Below are 21,115 nucleotides of genomic sequence, written 5' to 3'. Positions count from 1 at the left end.
CCCTCCCCTCTCTCTCTCCCCCCCCTCTCTCTCTCCCTCTCTCTCCCCCCCCTCTCTCTCCCCCCCCCTCTCTCTCCCCCCCCCCCTCTCCCCCCCCCTCTCTCTCTCTCTCCCCTCTCTCTCTCTCTCTCTCTCTCTCTCTCTCCCCTCTCTCTCCCCCCCCCCTCTCTCCCCCCCCTCTCTCTCTCTCTCTCCCCCTCTCTCTCTCTCTCTCCCCCCTCTCTCTCTCCCCCCCTCTCTCTCTCCCCCCCCTCTCTCTCTCCCCCCCCTCTCTCTCTCCCCCCCTCTCTCTCTCTCCCCCCTCTCTCTCTCTCCCCCCCTCTCTCCCCCCCCCCTCTCTCTCTCTCCCCCCCCCTCTCTCTCTCTCCCCCCCCTCTCTCTCTCTCTCTCTCTCTCCCCCCCCCCTCTCTTTTTCTTTCTCTCTCTTCTCTCTCTTTCTTTCTCTCTCTCTTCTCTCTCTCTCTCCCCCCCTCTCTCTCTCTCCCCCCCTCTCTCTCTCTTCCCCCCCTCTCACTTCCCCCCTCTCTCTCTCTTCCCCCCCTCTCACTTCCCCCCTCTATCTAATTTTTTTCATTCTAGTGGTATCATTTGTTGAAGGAGCAGCAACTGTTTTTTACCTGAACACATTAGTGAGCCAATCACAATCTATATATAAATGCAGCCACCAATCAACAGCTAGAACCTAGGTTCTCTGCTGCTACTGAGCTTGCCTAGATAAACCTTTCAGCAAAGGACAACAAGAGAAGGAAGCAAAGTAAATGAAAGAAGGACATTGGAAAGTAAATTGCATTCTCTATCTGAATCTTGAATGAAAAATTTTGGGTTTCCTGGCCAAAGATTTAGATAAAAAAGGTGATACACCTTTCTACTAAGCGATTCTTATCTATGTTGCTCTCTTTCCTGTAACAGATGGAGTTCCATGTTCACAGAATCCTACTGTAGCAATCAAAAACTGGATCAATTTCAACAAGGAAGAGCGTGAGGAATTTTCTGAGATTTTGGGTTCCAGCCTTAAGGCAAGTTTTTTTTTTTTTTTTTTTTTTTTTTAAATTCTTAAAGGGCCTTAATAGTCAAAAAATTACCTGCTCGAATTCATTAGAGCATGTCATTTTACAACTGTCGACCCTGCTCTACTGTGTGTTTAAGTGAAACACACTGTAGAACTGCTGCTCGTAACCCGCAGGGAACCCACCACTGATCCAGTCAGGAGCACTAGATCGCAATGGTTTCTGCTTGGGAACAAGAGGTGCCCCACAGGTCCTGATTGACACTTCTACTGTGTGTTTCATCCCTTTGTAGGGTCGATAGTGGTAATAATTACATTAGAGCATGTAACGTTTGCACTACAATGTCTCTTTTAATAAACACAGGGAGCCAAGTCTCCTATAATTTTATTTTTTTAGTTTGTATTTTTTGGGGTTCCCATAATTTATTGAGATAGGATCCTACTTATTTGTGAAATTTGTGTGAAACACTTTAGCATGTTCTAAATTTGAAGGTAATCTGAGTTTGTCCTCATCTGAAATGCTGATGTGTTGCTATTGGCAACTACATCACTAAGGGTTTAAATTACTCTTGTAATGTAAAGTTGGTAAAAAAGCACAAAAATAGAAGCGCATCCCATTCTAAGGGGCCAATTTACCAAGCGGTCAATCGGCCCCAATGCAGCTGTTTCCGCGTGAGCCTTCAGGCTCGCCGGAAACAGCAGTTAAGAAGCAGTCTTAAGACAACTGCTGCTTAACTGGTCCGCCACCTCTGAGGCGGCGAACAGCAATCAGCCCGATCGAATACGATCTGGTTGATTGACACCCCCTGCTAGCGGCCGATTGACCACAAATCTGCAGGGGGCAGCATTGCACATGCAGTTCACCAGAACTGCTTGTGCAATGCTAAATGCCGACAGCGTATGCTGTCGGCATTCAGCGATGTCGGGCGGACATGATCAGCTCAGTGGATCATGTCCGCCTGACATGATAAATCAGTCCCTAAGTGTAGAGTTTAATGTAGACAGTGCAAATAAAAATTCCTACAAAATCAGTTTCCTCACAGGAATCCGTTCCCGGAATTGAGTGGGTTCAGGAGTGTCACAATCCGCTCAGCCCTTCAGCAAATACAGGAAGAGGAGAAGTCGGAATCGTCAATCTCACAACACTCTCTTTACGGGTGCCTGTGAGGGTCAGAAGTCCTCAGACTGAGCGGATTGTGACATTTTAGCCTCTGTTTGATTGTTTGATATAATATTTAGTAAATTTAAAATACACCAATAAGCAAGCACTATCCAGAGTTCATGCTTTATCTGAATCATGAAAGAAAAAATGTGGGTTTAGTATCCCTTTTACTCACATTAAAAGGACATGCTAAAAATTTTTTGGCTGCCTTAAGATGCTTTTGTTAAAATACTTAAAGGATTATAAAGCACTACAAAATATCTCATAAACAAATTATAAGAATGCATTTAGCTAAGTAATAAAATCACCTACCTTACGTGTTTCTGAAAACAAAGCTTGATTGTCTGGTAAAGCGTTTAATTTGACTTTCATTCTGACGTCACGTAAGACAGCCCATTGAAAAGGGGTGTTCAAACGGAAATCTATGCGTCCAATCAATGTACTTCCTCATGAATATTCTAATGGTCAGTAAGCGCTCTATAACTCATGCGCAGTACTCACAGAAGATTAACGCATGTGCAGCGGACTCCAAATAGACTTCCCTTCCAGTCCTTATTGGATTTGCACATGCAAGCTTTGAGATTTTTGGTCGTCTGCAATCTTTGCTCTAGCAGGCAGCGCTTTTCCTCAGTACCACAGCGCTGTGTTCTGATATACTGTCAGTGTGATTTATGGTTGTTTTCGCTTTGGGTCACATTAGCAATCACGAGTAAGAAACGGAACATTTAGGATATCAATATGCTATACACTACAATGATTGATTTCTTGAAGTGCTGTTTCTCTCTTGTGATTGTCTTGTTGTATGCACGACTGACGACTGTATACAGGTAAATATATTAGAGTGTCACTTCATCACTCTCATATTGTTAATTGCGGTAATTCTGAATGAAATTACTTATATAACTAAGATTGCAATAATAATAAATGGATAACAATATATTGTAATACTGTGGAGATTTGTGTATTCACTGTTATCCATTCTTTTTATTTACTTCTTATTTTCAAAATTGGAATAATCTTATGTATATTGTACAACATCTTTAATTAATAAATAATACGTTTTGTTTGTGAGTACTTATTATAAGTTTAATTTTTTATTATGTATTGTGATGTTTTTATCTTTTATATACTAGAAAAACGGATCACGAAACAACCCCATCCATTCGGTCAAAGGATAAGGGTACTTTGCCAATATTGGCCGACTTCTGAAGTCATAAGCACTTATTATTGAGACACTGCTTTGTCTTCTAAGCGCTATATAGCGCTTAGCCCCTCCAGTATTGGTGGTTATTAATATATTGCCCTAATTAGTCCGCATACAGTAGTTGGGACTTTACTTTTCACATGTTTACAGCAATTTGCCCTTATTTTTACATTGCATATGTTGAGAGATTTTGCTCTAATATGTATGTTTGACACATTACCGAAATTTTATAACGCTGGGTTTTTGTATTGATATTGTTAATCACTATTTTATTTTTAACAGGAGCTGTCCTGGTTTTTAAACATTTTTTAGTTTGATACCTTTTAACTTATTTGTTACTATATGATTCATATATATTAAATTGTATCCGTGCATTTAGCGCTCCTCTTTTTTTCTTTAATGGTTCTGTTTGGTTAAAATTTGAGGGGTTTAACTGAGGTAGCAGGATATCATCTCCAGCGCTTACTTCTAATTCTTCTATCAATTATATTGAAACCATGAAGTATAGATGTATATTCCGCCCACGGCAGAATGCTATTAATGAAGTGATGTTAGCCAATAGCATACTAGCTATCTGGCATAATGCCGATTGACCTGCACCGTTATTGGCTAATAGATGGTAAACATAATGTCACCGAAAAAATATAATTTTGCCGTTGGAGGTCATGCATGGTAACAACCATGGGAGACAAATGGATGAGGTCCCTGCCAAGCGTTGCGCTGTTGTAAATGGACTCTCATGAAGGTGATCTACAAAACAGCTGGGCTAGTGGACATTACTATAGAAAAAAGAAAAACTGACATATGAAGTAAATTTCTACTTATTCACCTTGTTAAATATGTCTGTAGTAGTACTTAAAAGGGCCACTGTAAGTAAATATTTTCTATGCCTGTTACTAACTAACTACCCCAAATACGCTTTTTATCAATAGCATTTCATTAACATATCTCTACCGTATATCAGAAATCTTGTCTGCAAATGTAATTGTTTTCCAAACCCACTCCGTGTGTATCCTTTGCTCTGTACCAATCCGTTTACAATACCTAGGTTTCAAAATGGCGCTTTAAACACAAAGTTATTGGTTTAAAGGGACACTGTACCCAAAATTTTTCTTTTGTAATTCAGAAAGAGCATGCAATTTTAAGCAACTTTCTAATTTACTTCTATTATAAAAATGTTTTCGTTCTCTTGCTATCATTATTTGAAAAATAAGGCATCTAAGCTTTTTTTTTGGTTTCAGTACTCTGGACAGCACTTTTTTATTGGTGGATGAATTTATCCACCAATCAGCAAGGACAACCCAGGTTGTTCACCAAAAATGGGCCGGCATCTAAACTTACATTCTTGCATTTCAAATAAAGATACCAAGAGAAAGAAGAAAATTTGATAATAGGAGTAAATTAGAAAGTTGCTTAAAATTTCATGCTCTATCTGAATCACGAAAGAATTTTTTTGGGTACAGTGTCCCTTTAAGTATTTTGAATATGCAGTGCTGAAAATAGTGGGCAGGATAACGTGACATCATCTGCGAATAAAAGATATAACTTTTAGAACGTTATGAAACTTCGTTTTGGAGAAAATATAGGTCAGTAGGTTTTAATTAATGTTTATTAACTTTAATATGTTAGTTGTTTAGCTTAAAAATTATAACAGAAAGTAATCCTTTAAGCAACAGTTTAAATTCAACAAATAAGAGCAGAGGCCACAAAAAGGTAAGTACTAGAGTAATGGTACATTAAAATTTAACTTTTAATTGAATTTTAAAATTAAAAAGAACAGCAAAAATGGGAAGAGCTGCTTGCTGCTCACACAGACACTTAAAAACACACCACCAGTGCGAGTCTATTGAAATATTAATAAATTGTGTTGTAACTAGAATGCTATTGTTAATGTATTACTAGAGAGGAAACATGCTGATGTAATTTTAGACACCAACAAGTACTGTTTCTTTAACTTGGATCATTTGCTCAGCGTTAGCTATTAGCTTAGTTTTACAAATTTAAATAAGCACAGCAACCACACTTGCAGTGCTATCAATCCAAGCTGTACTAGGAGAGTACCGATTTGTACACCTTCCTCTAAAGGAACATTTTCCAATATTATCTTTTTAAACTAGTTCAACATAGAAACAAATAGTTAGATTAACAACAACTAGAGGGCAATTAAAATACAAAGAATCGCCTGACGTGGTTGCGTTTCACATACGCTTCCTCAAAGGGGTACGCGTGGCTGCAATATTAGCTCTTTTATGACATAGTAAGTACATGCCCCTAGATGCTGATAGGTTACCAGCATGTGTGTTCATGGGCTGTTGGAGATCTCAGTCACCGTTGTAATGACGTCATATTTCCTGATTGTTCAGTATGAAGAAAAATAACATTTATTACAACTCGTATTAAGTTTTTAGTAATGGGCCGGTCTGATCTTGAAAGCTTTATCTTGATTCTAGTGCTACCTGATATGATTTTGCGCTGGATCTCCATATATTGGGCATGTAAGATGAAAGAGACGCCCACTGTGTTTACATATTGATAGCCTGATCTTTGATTGGTAGAAGGCTAAATAGAATCAGCCTATCACTGCATCGTATCTCACGCCTCTTGTCAGTTGTAAAAGTGTTAGACCTTTATCTAATTAACTATGTAGCAAAAGAAAGTTCTAGCTACACAATGGCAATATAATCATTAAATGTAAAATATCCTGTCAACAAGTGCAGAAAGTTTATGAAAATATTATTGCTTTGAGAGTGCTTATCATAACGTATCTGATGATCAAATGTGCACAAAAAGTTAGATTATAATCTAAGTAACTTTTCATTTGCTCTGGTTAAATTCCACTAAATATAATGGCTAATGTGATATTGTGTTATCGATGTGTTTAATCAAATACTGTAAGGAATTTCAAATCCTTGTATGCTCAAAACTATTAGATACTTATATAATGCATTACAAGAATGAGTATCTGTGGTGCAAACCGCCAGACGCTTATGTAGCAAAATAGATAATGTAGAAAACTGACCACTCAGGGTACCGGCTGACAAACCCTTCTCAAGACCTTCATGGAGAAAAGGCAAAATTCTAGGAATCCTGAACCTACTCCAAGAGTAGCCCTTGGATTCACACCAATAAACATTTTTACTCCATATCTTATGGTAAATCTTTCTCGTAACAGGCTTGCGAGTCTGAATCATGGTCCCAATGACCGACTCAGAAAAACCACGCTTAGACAGAACTAAGCATTCACTCTCCAAGCTGAGAGCTTCAGTGAAACAAGATTTTGAAGGAAGAAAGGGACCCTGAATCAGAAGGTCATTCCTCAGAGGCAGTCTCCAAGGTGGGAGAGATGACATCTCCACTAGGTCTGCATACCAGATCCTGTAGGCCATGCAGGGCTATTAGAATCACCAACGCTCTCTCTTGTTTGATACGAGCAATGACTCGTGGAGGGAGAACAAACAGAGGAAACAGGTATGCCAGCATGAAATCCCAAGGAACCGCCAGAGCATTCTATCAGAGCGGCCTGTGGATCTCTTGACCTTGAATCGTACCTTGAAAGCTTGGAATCCTGCCAAGACACTATCAGATCTAACTCCTGCACCCTTCATTTGAGGGTTAAGAGGAGAACACCTCCGGATGGAGTTCCCAATCCCCGGAATAAAAAAATATGTCTGCTCAGGAATTCAGCTTCCCAGTTGTCCACTCCTGGAATGTGGATGGCAGATAGACAGCAAATGTGAGCTTCTGCCCTCTGAACAATCTGAGCCACATACTCCATGGTTAAGGAACTCTGATTCCCTCCCTGGTGGTTGATGTAAGCCACTGAGGTGATATTGTCTGACTGAAACCAGATAAACTGGGCTAAGGACAACTGAAGTCGATCCATCAGAACCTTGAAAATTGTTCCCGACTCCAGAAGTTTATGAGGAGAGAAGACTCCTCTCGAGTCCATAGTCCTTGCACCTCTAAAGGGTCACAGACTGCTCCTAGATCTATCTCTGAGACAGAACTGAGAAGACCCCATGCCATTGGCAGAGCATGTATAACAGAAGAGCCCCCAATGAAGACGAGAAAAGGGAAATGCAGCGAGAGGTCAGAGGGAAGAATTTGGATTCTTTCACCTCTGATAGAAAAAACTTTAATAAATAGGAAAACCAATATGGTCCCTAAAAGACTACCCTTGTAGTTGGAACAAGGAAACTCTCTTCCAGATTCACATTCCACCTGAGGGAATGTTAAATGACAACAAGATCTCAGTATGCTTGTTGAAAGATGATGCCTGGACCAATAAGTCGTCCAAGAAGGGCGTCACAACCACAAACTAAAATGGTTGTCTAGAAAAGAGGAACTCAGGAACGTATGACAATCCCTGAGAATAGGGACATGAAAGTAAGCATCCTTCAGGTCTATGGTCGTTTTTAAAACCAGACACCCACAGCGGGGCTTAATCTCCCAACCTAAGGAGTACTAGGCGAATATGACAGCCGTACAGCTACTCTGGTTGCCCCATGTAGTTTCCATTTTGAAGGATAGTATCCTGAGAAGAATTATTGAGACACTTCAGGTCTAAAATAGGCCAAAAAGTCCCCTTTTTCTTTGGGAACCCCCGAAAAGATTCAAATAGATTTTAGGCCCTGTTCCTATACAGGAACTAGAACTATCACTCCCAGGGAGGAACGACCTGAATACATAACAAGTCTGTCTGGACTGCAGATAATTCTATAGGTAACACCGAGATACTATGTCCACAGCTCCAATCTGGGACATCTAGTATCCAGGTTTGATAAAACATATAAAAGTCTGACCCTAATAGCCACCTGTCATGCCCCTATGTTGTATCTCAGTGACTTAACACTGAGCCACCAGAGGGCTTCCTGATCAGGGACAAACCCTACATACTGAGTTAGACTCAGCTGCTGATTTGTTTCGATTGCTTTCCCTAGATCCAAGACAGCTAGGTTGTCCAAGAAGACTTGGACTGTTCCTGCTTGGAATAGGAAGATTTCCTTTGAAACTATGAAAGGCACGAAAATACTCTGACGTCCTATAGGTCTGTCTTCTTACTTATCTTTCCACCCGAGATATCAGAAGATATATCTGCCAGACCAGATCTTACCCTTGTACGGAGCTCCATAAGCTTGGACTTAGAGGAACATCCACAAATAAGGAATTGGCTACCTTGAGAGCCTTAATGCTGTCTTGGAACTCCTCCAAAGGAGTCTCTACCAAAACTGAATCAGACAAGACGTTATTCCAATAAGATGCCGCACTTGACACATGGGCATTACAAACTGCAGGTTGTCATTGAACTTCAAATAAACCACCAGCTTTGTCCTTAAAAGACCCCTTCTACTCTAGACACAGTGCACCTGAATCTTTAGTGGAGGCAGTGACAGGAAAAGTCTTTTTAAAGACAGGGGGAGGGGAAATGGGTATCCCTGGCTTCTCCCATTCCCGTGCAATAATCCCTGTTGCACGTTCAGGAACAGAAAACACTTTCACAGAGAAAGGAACATTGAAGTAACTTTTAAGTTAACTAGATTACTTAAAGGGACACTATACCTAAACATTTTCTTTCATGATTAAGGTAGAGAATACAATTTTAAACAACATTCCAATTTACTTCTATTACCTAATTTGCTTCATTCTTTAGATATACTTTAATGAAGAACTAGCAATGCACACGGTGAACCAATCACAGGAGGCATCTATGTGCAGCTACCAATCAGCAGCTACTAAGCATATCTAGATATGCTTTTCAGCAAAGAATATCAAGAGAATGAAGCAAATTAGATAATATAAGTAAATTAGAAAGTTGTTTATAATTGTATGCTCTTTCTAAAACATGAAAGCAAAAAATTGAGTTTCATGTCCCTTTAAGGTTCACGACAGACGTACTGAAGTCACCCAGGAAAGCCAAACCTTTAATAATATACGAAGGTGATCAGGCTTAAATCTGAAGAATACAACTTCAGCATCAGATAAAGGAATTATACTGTCCGAATCTGAGATTTCGCCCTCAGAGCTACCAACACATCCTCATTAGACTCATAAGGAAGGGCAACCTGTGCAGCCATAGATAGGACAGAAACCTGCTATCTGAGACTTTTAAATTCATCTTACATGTTCCCTTAACATAGGAAAGTAAACAGAAAATGCTGCAGATACCGCGGAAGATACCTGTGCATCAAAATCCGTATGCAATTAAACTCCTCCAGGAGATTGAGAGGAAACACAGGGCACTTTATGTGTAGCCATTAAGGCTTGGGACGTTAGAGGAGAAGCTGTGGCAATGCCTAAACAGCATCATCCTGAGAGACATGAGGCTTTAAAACATATTTCTATAAATGTAAAGTTCCTTCCAAAAGGAGCATATATCATTATGATTAAAATGTGCGCTGTCACTTTAAGAGTAATAAAACTTTAGGACAGGGAAAGGAAATAATAATTATGAACTGACCACTGAACCCATCTATACCCCTGTCCTAGCAACACAAAGGCTACCTCCTTTAATTCTAAACAGGACTTATAGACAGAAGCCTCATTTTGAGACCATAAAAAAAGGAGAATGTACTGAAAAATAAACAGTAGTTGCGGCTTTACTTTTCATAAGTGCCTGCTTCCAAAAAAACAAAACTAATAGCAGGCTGTTAGTTTCAAACAGGGACATTGACAATGCAAACAAGACTCTTTACCAGTCGTGCTAAGGAACCTGGGTTACGGAGGCTAACTCAGAATGAGGAGAAAATGTTGCCACTCCATAGAGAAGAAGGCGGAGCCATAACATCTTCAAAGAAAATAGGCGCGCAGTCTCTCCAGCGCTCAAAATAAAACTTTTAAAGGGACAGAGAACACCTGGCAGAACTTAATCCCATAATTTAGACCCTCAGAATAAGATACGCCTGCCCCGCCTCCCATGTTAAATACCTGTAGTGATATGGAGTAATCGTCCACAGCACATTCCCTTTTCTGCTGTAGACATGGCCGCCAAACTCCACCCAACCTAACGTATTACCTTTCTTTTTAAACTTAGCAGTCAGTCAGAATAGAATCCTTGGTGGGATTCTTTACCCACGTTCACGGCGATTCGTAGCAGCACTTGAGATTTCTGCTTGCGAGCGGGCAGAATTTTAAATGCGCATTAGCAAGAACACGAACGAGCATTGAATTCTATAGAGAAGGGGACGAAGGAAGAGGGGGAGAAGTTTGGCGGCCATGTCAACAGCAGAAAAACTTATGTGCTGTGGACGCTTACTCCTATAACGTTAGAGGTATTTAACTTGGGAGGAGGTGCAGGCGCATTTTATTATGAGGATCTAAATTATGGGATTAAGTTCTGCCGGGTGTTGACTGTCCCTTTTAAGCAATGAACAAAATTAAAATTCTTTCCAAAGGAATACCTGTTTGCGAGTCCAGGCTGGTATTTATACCATAAAACCTCTAGCAGTCCCACATGAAAAGATTGACAAGACAACACCGCTCTTAGAGTGGTAGGTCTCGAATCTGGTAAAAAGAAACCACGCAGCCGTTCATAAGCTTCTTCCCGATCTCTCAGAAAAAGTCTCAGAGCGGTCCAGAGAGCCGCATAACTAATAAGGGACTATATTTTCAAAGGGAATTAAAATAAGGGAAAATACGTTATTCTCAACCAAGTTAACCCTTTAATAAGCCTCCATTAAAGAGGTAACCAGAGTCTCTCTCACACACATATATAAAGTGCCTGCACCCTGCCTTTAAGACATCCTTGCTAAGGATATACTGTCTCTCAATTAATATTGCAGGACAAATTCTCAAAGTGCCAGTCTCCCACAAGCAGCTCTAGAAGACAAAAAGGCACTTACCTGCATCTAGCCGTCCGGCAGGAGGACAGCTTACTAGGTATGAGAGGATGTCGCTCCTCACAGAGACCTGTAGAAACAAGAAAGAGAGTAAACCTACTCTGGCTTTCCATACCATAGGCAGCAAATATGTTAGGAAAACGCAGCAAGGCCCACCTTACAAGTTCCTAACTGCTTTAAAGCTACCACTGCCCTACTGAAGAGACTAATGTGGAGTACAGCTAGACCCAATCTTGAGAGGAAAGGTCAAAGCAAACCTACTCTGGCTTTCAAAATAATAAAATCTTAATTGAAGTGAAATCTTCAGACACCAAAACTTCACCTCCTCCTTGCACCGAAGGCAAAGAGAATGACTGGGGATTGTGGGAAGGGAAGTGACATATAACAGCTTTGCTGTGGTGCTGTTTGCCTCCTCCTGCTGGCCAGGAGTGATATTCCCAACAGTAATTGATGATTCTGTGGACTCACCGTATGTTAGGAAAGAAAATCTTTATATCTAATCACAAACGTATACGTAGTTAAAGCATTAAACCATTTTACAATACTGTAGTTAAACATAAATTTGAATCCAGATTTTGTTTTCTATTAGGGCTGCCCCATTAATCGCGGATGTGGTTTTAAACTGCGATTAATTGCAGCGGTTTAAAAACCGCAAAAGTATGCATTTTAAAAAATAATAAAAATATTCTGATCGTCATGAAAACGGAGGCGGAGAGGGAGGATGAGAGGCGGGCCAGTGTGCGCCCGTGGGCGGACCTGAGAATGCCCGCAAAATGGCCATTTTGGAAGAGATTGAAGAGTGTGTGGGAGTCATCTGGGAGTGGTGTGGCGGTGGTCAAGCAGTGGTGTGGCAGTGGGACAGCTCAAAGTTGTGAGCAATAAAGTGAGTATTGTACAAAAACTTTAAAGTGCCTTACTGACTTTTTTTTTTTTAAACTATTTTGTGGTTTGTATTTTTATGCTCCAAGAGTGTATTGGACATTGAGAAACATGTACAGTAAGATTCTGTAGTGTACTGTTAAATAGACGTTTCTGCTATGTAACCACAGCACAGGTAGCACTAGCTAATTTTATTTTAACTATTTTCTGGTTTGTATTTTTATGCTCCAAGAGTGTATTGGACATTGAGAAACATGTACAGTAAGATTCTGTAGTGTTAAATAAACGTTTTATTGAAAAATTAAGGTGTTATAGTAATTCTTAATAAAATTGCGATTAAATCGCAATCGCAGTTTTCTTCACCCATATCGCCCAGCCCTATTTTCTGTTTAAAGGGATGTAAAACCAAAATGTTTTCTTTCATGATTTATATAGCTATAGAACATGCTATTTAACCCCTTAGTGACAGACCATTTTTCAATTTTCTTACCGTTAGGGACCAGGGCTATTTTTACATCTTTGCGTTGTTTTTGTTTAGCTGTTATTTTTCTCTTACTCGTTTACTGTACCCACACATTATATACCGTTTTTCTTGCCATTAAATGGAGTTTCATTATTTTCATCATATAATTTACTATAATTTTTTTTTTAATAAAATATGATAAAAAAAAACACACTTTTTCTAACTTTGACCCCCAAAATCTGTTACACATCTACAACCACCAAAAAACACCCATGCTAAATAGTTTCTAAATTTTGTCCCGAGTTTAGAAATACCCAATGTTTACATGATGTTTGCTTTTTTGCAAGTTATAGGGCAATAAGTACAAGTGGCACTTTGCTATTTCTAAACCATTTCCCCCCCCCTCAAAATTAGCGATAGTTACATTGTAACACTGATATCTGTCAGGAATCCCTGAATAACCCTTCACATGTATATATATTTTTTCTAGTAGACAACCCAAAGTATTGATCTAGGCCCATTTTGTTGTATTTCATGCCACCATTTCACCGCGAAATGCAATCAAATAATTTTTTTTTTTACTTTTTCACAAACTTTAGGTTTCTCACTGAAATTATTTACAAACAGCTTGTGCAATTATGGCACAAATGGTTGCAAATGCTTCTCTGGGATCCTCTTTGTTCAGAAATAGCAGACAAATATGGCTTTGGCATTGCTTTTTGGTAATTAGAAGGCCGCTAAATGCCGCTGCGCACCACACTTTTATTATGCCCGGCAGTGAAGGGGTTAATTAGGTAGCTTGTAGAGCTAATTTTAGCTTTTCACCCCCCGATCCCTCCCCGACCTCTCTCAAACAGCTATCTTCACTTCCCCAACCCCCAAAGGTCACTCCCATCTTAAGTACTGGCAGAAAGTCTACTAATATAAAAATAAGTTTTTTTTTATTTATTTTTTGTTGTTGTTGGGTAGTATCACCCCTTACCTCCCTGCCCCCCCCCCCCCCAAACAGCTCTCTAACCCTCCCCCTTATACCTATTAGCCGCCATGTTAGGTACTGGCATCTGCCTGCCAGTACCCAGTTTCCTATGTTTTTTTGCTTATATTTTTAAAATGAATAAATAAAACCTGTTTTCTGTAGTGTAGCTGTTACCCCTCCCAGATCCCTTTCTCATAAGATATATATATATATATATATATATATATATACACTCTCCCTCCTTCCCACTCACTAAAAAAATTGTGGCGTAGCTGTAGCGGTCCCACCCGCTCCTGCTCCTCTCACACCTCCTCCCGCCCCCTCCAGCGATGAGCGAGCCTCCCTGCTATGCCTCCCACGCCACCAACGAATCAGCATCATCGCTGGCCGATACAGAAAGTGGCTTAAAAAAAGGTATTACACAATGCCTCAATATCGAGGCTTCGCTGCAATACCCTGAAAGCGGCTGGAAGCAATCACAATCTCTTCCAGTGCTTGAAACCCCAGAGGACGTGCCAGGCACGTCCTTGGTCATTAACAAACGTTTTTTTGTCGGACAAGCCTGGCACGTCTTTGGTCGTTATGTGGTTAAACAACTTTACAATGTACTTTTATTATCTACTATGTATTGTTCTCTTGGTATCCCTTTGTGAAAACTATACCTAGGTAGTCTAAGGAGCTACAGGTTTGTGGCTCACCTGGTGTGTTCTGCCTGCTCCCAGAAGCGCATTACATATCTTCAACAAAGGATAACAAGAGAATGAAGCAAACTATCGAATATAAGAAAAATTTAAAGTTGGTTAAAATTGTATGTTCTTTCTAAATCATGAAAGAAATATTTTTAATTTCATGTCCCTTTAAATGGATATAAAAATCAACATTTTTAATTCACGCTTCATAGATATAGAAATTTTTTGACATTTTCATATGTACTACTGTTATCTGATGGCTTTACTCTCTTTTTAAACTTTGTTGAATGAACATTAAAGGGACATAAACCCCAACATTTTTATTTCATGATTCAGATAGAGCATACAATTTTAAACAATTTTCCAATTTACTTCTATCAATTTTGCTTCATTCTCTTGGAATCCTTTTTTTAAGGCGCAGCAATGCACTACTGGGAGTAAGCTAAACACATCAGTAAACTAAAGACAAAGAGGTATATATTTGTCACCAATTGACAGCTGGCTTCCTGCTTCTGAGCATATCTAGATATCCTTTAAAAAATTAGATAATAAAAATAAACTAGAACGTTGCTTAAAATTGTATGCTTTATCTGAAATCATGAAAGAACATTTTTTGGTTTCATGTCCCTTTAATTTGGTACTTGGTTCTATTTTAAAATCAATGTTAAAGGGATACTAACCCCAATTTTTTTCTTAAATAATTTAAATGTAGCCACTAATAAGCAAGCACTATCTAGGGAGCTGAACCTAAAATGGTCCAGTTCCTAAGCTTTACATTCCTGCTATTTTAAATAAAGATAGCAAGAGAAGGAAGAAAAACGTATAATAGGGGTAAATTAGAAAGTTGGTTAAAATTGCATGCATCCCTGAATCATTAAATTAAAAAAATGGGTTTAGTATCCCTTTAAGATGCATATATGTGTAGCAACCACTCTGCATCTCCTTAGCATTCTTAGGTATATACGACTACATGATATTTTCTTTCTATATTTTTTTTAAAGTTAATTGCTGAAATGTCATCTGGTGAACAAAGAAGACAGAGGATCCAAGATAATATTAAAGAAATACAGAGACGGGTACATTTTAGATTTTACTTTATAGAATAAGATATAGAATATACTTTTTTATATATATTCTATAAAAATAAATTACATATTTTTTTTTTTTTTTTTTTTTTTACTTAAGCGGGCCCAGTATCAACAGGAGAGAAACAGCAGACCTCTCCCAATGGATCCAGCTGATACACACATATTTGACCCTATCATTAAGCCATCTCAAACATCATCTGCAGGTTCTGGATCAGAAACCAGTAATTCCGCAGTAAACTCACGAGCGGGTACCAATGATTGGTGTCAGTGTGGCAGATGTGTTATAATGCCCACAGAATTAGAATCCAAATGTTGCAAAGACATTATAAAGGTGCAACCACTAATGACACCCGGTGTGGACTGCATATGCCAACATCATTATTTTGACAGACTGAAAGACAGACAATATCTGTTAGAAATGCACAGATATAGAGCTTCAGATAGACGGACACGTGAAAGACGTGTCGGTGATCTGCAAGAGAGGTATATTACATGTTATGCTATATTTAAACTGTATAATAGAGTAATTAAAAGTTAATACTAATTTTTTTTTTTTTTAAATACACAGAGATTATCGAAAAATAGCATATCGGGCATTTACTTTGTGGGTACATGGACATCTTGGTAAAGTAAATCGCAGACCTATTCCATCGTGTGTTGTTTCAACTATCAAACAACAGTTCCCTGCACCTGACCCTATTTTTATGGGATATTATAGAGTTGAATTTGATGCACCTGCAGCGGAGATGTTTTTTGATTAATAATAATTTTCAAATTGTTTATCAAGTAAACTGTTTTTATTTTTTTGGTTGATAAAAATGTAGTTTGATACTGTCATGTGTCACTCTTACCTTACTAATTTTCACCTTCCTTCTCCTTCCTGATCTCCTCTTGTCTTAAAATTATTATTACTTCTATTACAGTATTTTAGATCACTCATTGTATTTTGATAAATTAATCCAAGTCAATACTACATTTGTTACCAGTATCCCAAACGTATTGAATGTTATATAATAAAACTAATTTCAATTTTGAAATTCTGGTTTATCATTTTTGTCATGATTCGGTTAGAACAAATACATTTTTATACAACTTTCAAATGTTTTCAAATTAAATAATTTGAAATATTTTCTTGATTTCGTTTGTTGAAGAAACGCCGATGCACATGGATGGTTGATCCAATTAAAAGAGCATATGTGCATCCACCAATCTATATCTTGTGAGCATACTGTGTTATGCTTTTCAACAAAAGAGCATTACAAATAATATAATACAATTAATTTGCTATTTTGTGAATTATTGCTTGCTATCTCAGAATCATGAAATTAAAGACATTGGTTTTTCATTTCTATTTAAAATATTGTTATATAAATAAAATATTGAACTAATTCACTATAGTTTATGCTCATTCATTTTTGTTTGAACTATATCGATCAATGGACATTGTATAACCATGGAAGTAAGTTATAGACATGGCCTCATTTAAAACAATGTTGTACTGTACTTACTGTTAAAACATGTTTTACACATACACAAACCTCTAATTAGAACAATAATTGTGTTTAAATGAAAACATAAATTACAACTAAATAGATCAATCAAATTATATTTATTTCATAAAGGTGGTGAGAGTGGACTTCCGGTGGGCGGTCTCAAGTGCTACTGCATCTTGGAGGAGCTCCGTTATTTTTGTTAAAGATTAGGATTATATCCTTGGTTTTTTTCCGCAACAAATTGCCCTCAAGAGTTTATACCCTTACACAGAAGGTGTGTGGGCTTCGACTAACGCAGGAGAACACCATCTCTCTCCCACCGGCGGCAAATACACTTTTTGGGCGCGAAAATATGCGCAATGTTTAAAAGACTGAATCAGGCCGTGTCTTTTAATTGAACTATATGAGATTGTCTCAGCGCTGGATTGAAGGACCTCTGGCTATCATCAAGGCTGTATGCAACCTGCATCGCGAGGTCCAACTTTGGAAAATCCTTTTGATATCCGGCAACAGAAGGGATTGAAACCAGGGAAACCTGCAGTGACTGACGCAGTTCCCTTTTCTATGCGAGAACGCTGAAACACCCAGCCGGCAAGCTTTTCGCTTCATTACAGTGATAACTGATACGGTAGCAAGCCGTTCTGCTTGTACCAGGAAGTTTTGTTAACAGCAATATCGTAGGGAGCTGAATCTACAGTAGTCTTGAGTGCTGTTTTCACATAGGCTCTTAGGTGAGGAGGCAGGAAAGGGCCTTACTGCATCAGCACATCCCACGCTACAAAGCACATTCACATTTCCTCATCTGGGATTGAAAAGTACCAACAACAACTCGGAGGCGATGCCCCATAAAGCCACATAACAGAGCTACGTTTTATTTGTGAAACCCCCAGTTGTTTTTCTACACTTGACTCCATAAGGATAAGAAGAAACAAAGGAACAAATAATAAACAAAGAAGAAATTAAGAGAAAAGACACAGATGGAAAAATTCCACCCTGGAATCCAATGGGACACTAGTCTTATTCCAGCATATTGCTTAGGTTGGTAAGAACTTTATAACGCCACTACTGCATATTTGAAGTAATTCTTGGTGGCACGTTTCCTAATGGTTTATGTTTGGTGGATTGTTCTTTGCTTTTCTTTAATCTGCTAATTTCTGTTCATTTATTGTTTTGTGTACACATACTCACAGTTTGCTCTGTTTACTCCAGTCACTTATATTACAGTACTATTCTCTCTAATTGAGGGTTAGACTCTCTTTACTCACTCAGGTTATGGTGCAGATAGTGTATCGTTTAATATGGATACATACTTAGATTCATCTAAAATGGCCCCATAACATAGAGCAGGAGATAGAAGGGCAAAACAAAATCCTGATACACAGCCTATTACACAACCTGTATCTCCAGAATCAAATGCTTATTCCACTGAGACACATGTGATAGTTCAACAGATAAACTCCCTTTTTTTGCCTAAAATAGAAAGTCTTCAAAAACGTGTAGACAACATCACTGGTGAGCTTAAACAATTCTCAACCAGAATCATAGAAGTAGAGGAGAGAGTGTCCGAGTTGGAAGATGTCAGTGTGACTAATAAAAAAAAAAATATTATTCTACATCAGCGTCTAGAGGACCTAGAAAATAGATCCAGGTGTAATAACTTGCGTCTGGTTGGTGTGCCCGAATCTGTGAAAAATAACGAGCTCTTAGATTTTGTAGAATGCACCCTCCCTACTCTCCTGGGTTTGGAGGCCTCTCTTTTCAAAGGTAGCATTGAAAGGACTCATAGAATTGGATCAGAAAGATGTACTGATAAGGGTGCTGTACCTTGGCAAGTCATGGTCAAATTTTTACATTTCCAATTAAAAATATCCATTCTTAGAGCATACCGCTCAATACCTGCTGTTATCTATAATAATGTAAAAATGTAATTGTTTCAAGATTACTTGGTAATGAAGCGCCCATATTCTCTCCCATATGTACGGCCCTAAACAATGGGGACACAAGGTGTTTTTACTCTACCCAGCAAAACTCACAGGCCCCAGATTTTTTTTTTTTTTTTTTAAGAAAAAAAAAAATGTTTATTGAATCTTAAATTAATATAAAAGATGATGACCTGCAACCCATGGGGCAGCCATTTCATAACACACTTTAGGAAAGTAATAACAGACTAAAAGAGTAATAGCCATTGTGAAAGCTGCACATTACTGGGTGAAATCGATACAACTACAATACGCTCTTGATTTCAGGACAGAGTCTTGCAAGGAAGGGCTGCATCATACGGCCCTCAAAGGGCAAACTTAGTTTAATCAATAACTGCCTCTCCACTTCTCTTTTAACTCTAATCCTCAGATTTACAAATGAATTGGAATAGCAGTTAGTGAATCTACTGGCTAAAAATAAAAATGGTGCTGGCTCTACTCAACCAGAAACAGTCTTTGGGTGCTAAGTGGCGATCACAAGGGTGAGTTATTTAAACATGTCAGATAATGTTGGTCCCTTGAAATGTTTAATATCCTACAAAATGACACTAAAAACCAACAATAAAAAATATCAACAGAGATGGAGGATTTTTAAAGGAACAGTCTTCCAGAGTGTGTTGTGTGTGCTGTTTTTTTATTTTATTTTAATACTAAAGCACTTACACTTTCCAACCCCATTTAATTTGTAATCACAGTTATGCTCCTGGAAAACCAAAACAGTAGATATTCAGACTTTCCAATTAATAGGCAACGTCCCTTTCCTGCTATATACAAGTCACCCTGCTTACATACCCTAGCAACCTACAGTAACATTCTTGGTTCAGTTACAATATGGGCCTGCGCAGCTGATACAGTGTCAGGCCTGCTGCACACTCCCTAAATACAACAAAGAATGTGCAATGCTCTGCAGACTGCTCCAGCCACAAAGTTTAGTAAAAATGCAACCAGGCTGAGATGTCTTTAAAACAAACAAAAAAAATATAGAAGTGGGCACAGAGAGCAGCACATGGCTGTAGAACCAAAGTGCCAAAACTGCATTTCGCTAAAGAAGAAAAGGAAAAAAAAAAAAAAGTTGCTTTTTTGTGATCACCTACAGAAGCGTTATGCTGGCACTGCCGGTGTTTTCAGTACATTTTGTTATAGCACCCAGTGGGTGGATGCTGTCATTTTTTATTCCGGTTGTCAGAGAGGGGGCTGTGAATACAGCAGGGATATGGTAGTGAGCTGGTCTGGTGATGCCGTCTCTAGTCATGTGCTCATCGTAGCTCTCACCACCTCCCAACGCTCACACACACTAGACCCATCCTTAGAAACGACCGTGCCTTTGTCTGGGGGAGCGGGATCGCCGGCGTCTATCTCGATCACGATTTTTGTCTGAGAAGCGTATGGGGGATGGTGCTTTAGAACCGTCCAATCGATTTCTGCGTCCTTGTCCGTACAGCTGTCGTCGCAGAGCACTGCTGATGGGCTTCAAGTGCATAAAATTGCAGAATCCGCCACGGGTGCACTCTCCCATTTCATACTGACGACAACAGGACTCCCTGAAATCTGTGACTGGAGACAGCTCTGCATGTATGGCCTGGCCGTTAAACCAGCGATTGTTCAGCTCTGCAAGAGCACGTTCTGCATCTTCCTCCCTTCGAAACTTGACATAGACGTTCTCAACCAGATGGTCACCGAGGTTATCACAGATGTTCATCTCTTCGATCTCACCATACTTTTGTTCCACTTCAGTAAAAACCTCAAAGAAGTCGTCATAATGTTCCTGCACCTGTATGTCACTCACGTGGCCTGAAAGAGATGAGAATATGTGAGAGCCGTCTGCACTCTGAGCTGTGTTCTGAGGATTGCGATACAGGTTCAACAACACAATTGTCTGACTGAAGGTAGGTTTGTTGTGAAGCCGAGAGCATCTGTCTCCATGACGACAAGCTCCAATCTTGAAATAGAAGGAGCAGTTAACCTTGTCCTTCTCGGTTCCGAAAATCGAGGCGAGATACTCGGCCATGTTCCCAGTCTCAGAACTCTTTGTGCTTCCTGTCCGAACACTCGGCCCCAGATTTTTTTACTCACCTGGTGAGGTTAGAGAGTTCCTTAAATCCTCAGGTGGTTCATCTATTCTTTCTCCTAATCACTCCTCACACTCTGATCCAGGTTGAAGTGGTATATTGGTAAATACTATTTTGAAAATTTACCCCCCTGCATTCTAGGGGTACTTCTAATAGCTTAATACCATTTTTAAAAATGTTTATGGTTCTACATGCTAAAAGGTTTGTGGTTTTGTTCTTTATGATTGTTGCTTGGTTTGAAACACAAGGGATTTGTTTTGAGGTGTTTTTAC

At 39.1% G+C, this 21,115-nt stretch overlaps 2 protein-coding genes across 3 annotated transcripts in view; one reads left to right on the top strand and one right to left on the bottom strand.

The window, feature by feature from the left end:
* Positions 1 to 21,115, top strand: part of KBTBD4 (kelch repeat and BTB domain containing 4) — a gene marked incomplete in the record, with an annotated part of 83,263 nt that overhangs the window by 12,261 nt on the left and 49,887 nt on the right. For both annotated transcript variants that reach the window (XM_053720357.1, XM_053720356.1), the window contains 1 exon segment: positions 907 to 1,016. In XM_053720357.1, the coding sequence (XP_053576332.1) occupies positions 907 to 1,016 (110 nt within the window).
* LOC128666010 (splicing factor U2AF 26 kDa subunit-like) lies at positions 19,404 to 20,838 on the bottom strand. Its single transcript, XM_053720359.1, has one exon. The coding sequence runs from the start codon at positions 20,780 to 20,782 to the stop codon at positions 20,081 to 20,083; it is 702 nt and encodes a 233-aa protein (XP_053576334.1). The 5' UTR covers positions 20,783 to 20,838; the 3' UTR covers positions 19,404 to 20,080.

Source organism: Bombina bombina, chromosome 7 (assembly GCF_027579735.1).
Source record: "Bombina bombina isolate aBomBom1 chromosome 7, aBomBom1.pri, whole genome shotgun sequence".
Lineage (NCBI taxonomy): Eukaryota > Metazoa > Chordata > Amphibia > Anura > Bombinatoridae > Bombina > Bombina bombina.
This window is presented reverse-complemented; position numbering and strand designations above follow the sequence as displayed.

What these genes read in the sequence shown, in the direction of transcription:
- LOC128666010 (XM_053720359.1), bottom strand. Translation starts at nt 20,782, where the DNA reads ATGGCCGAGTATCTCGCCTCGATTTTCGGAACCGAGAAGGACAAGGTT.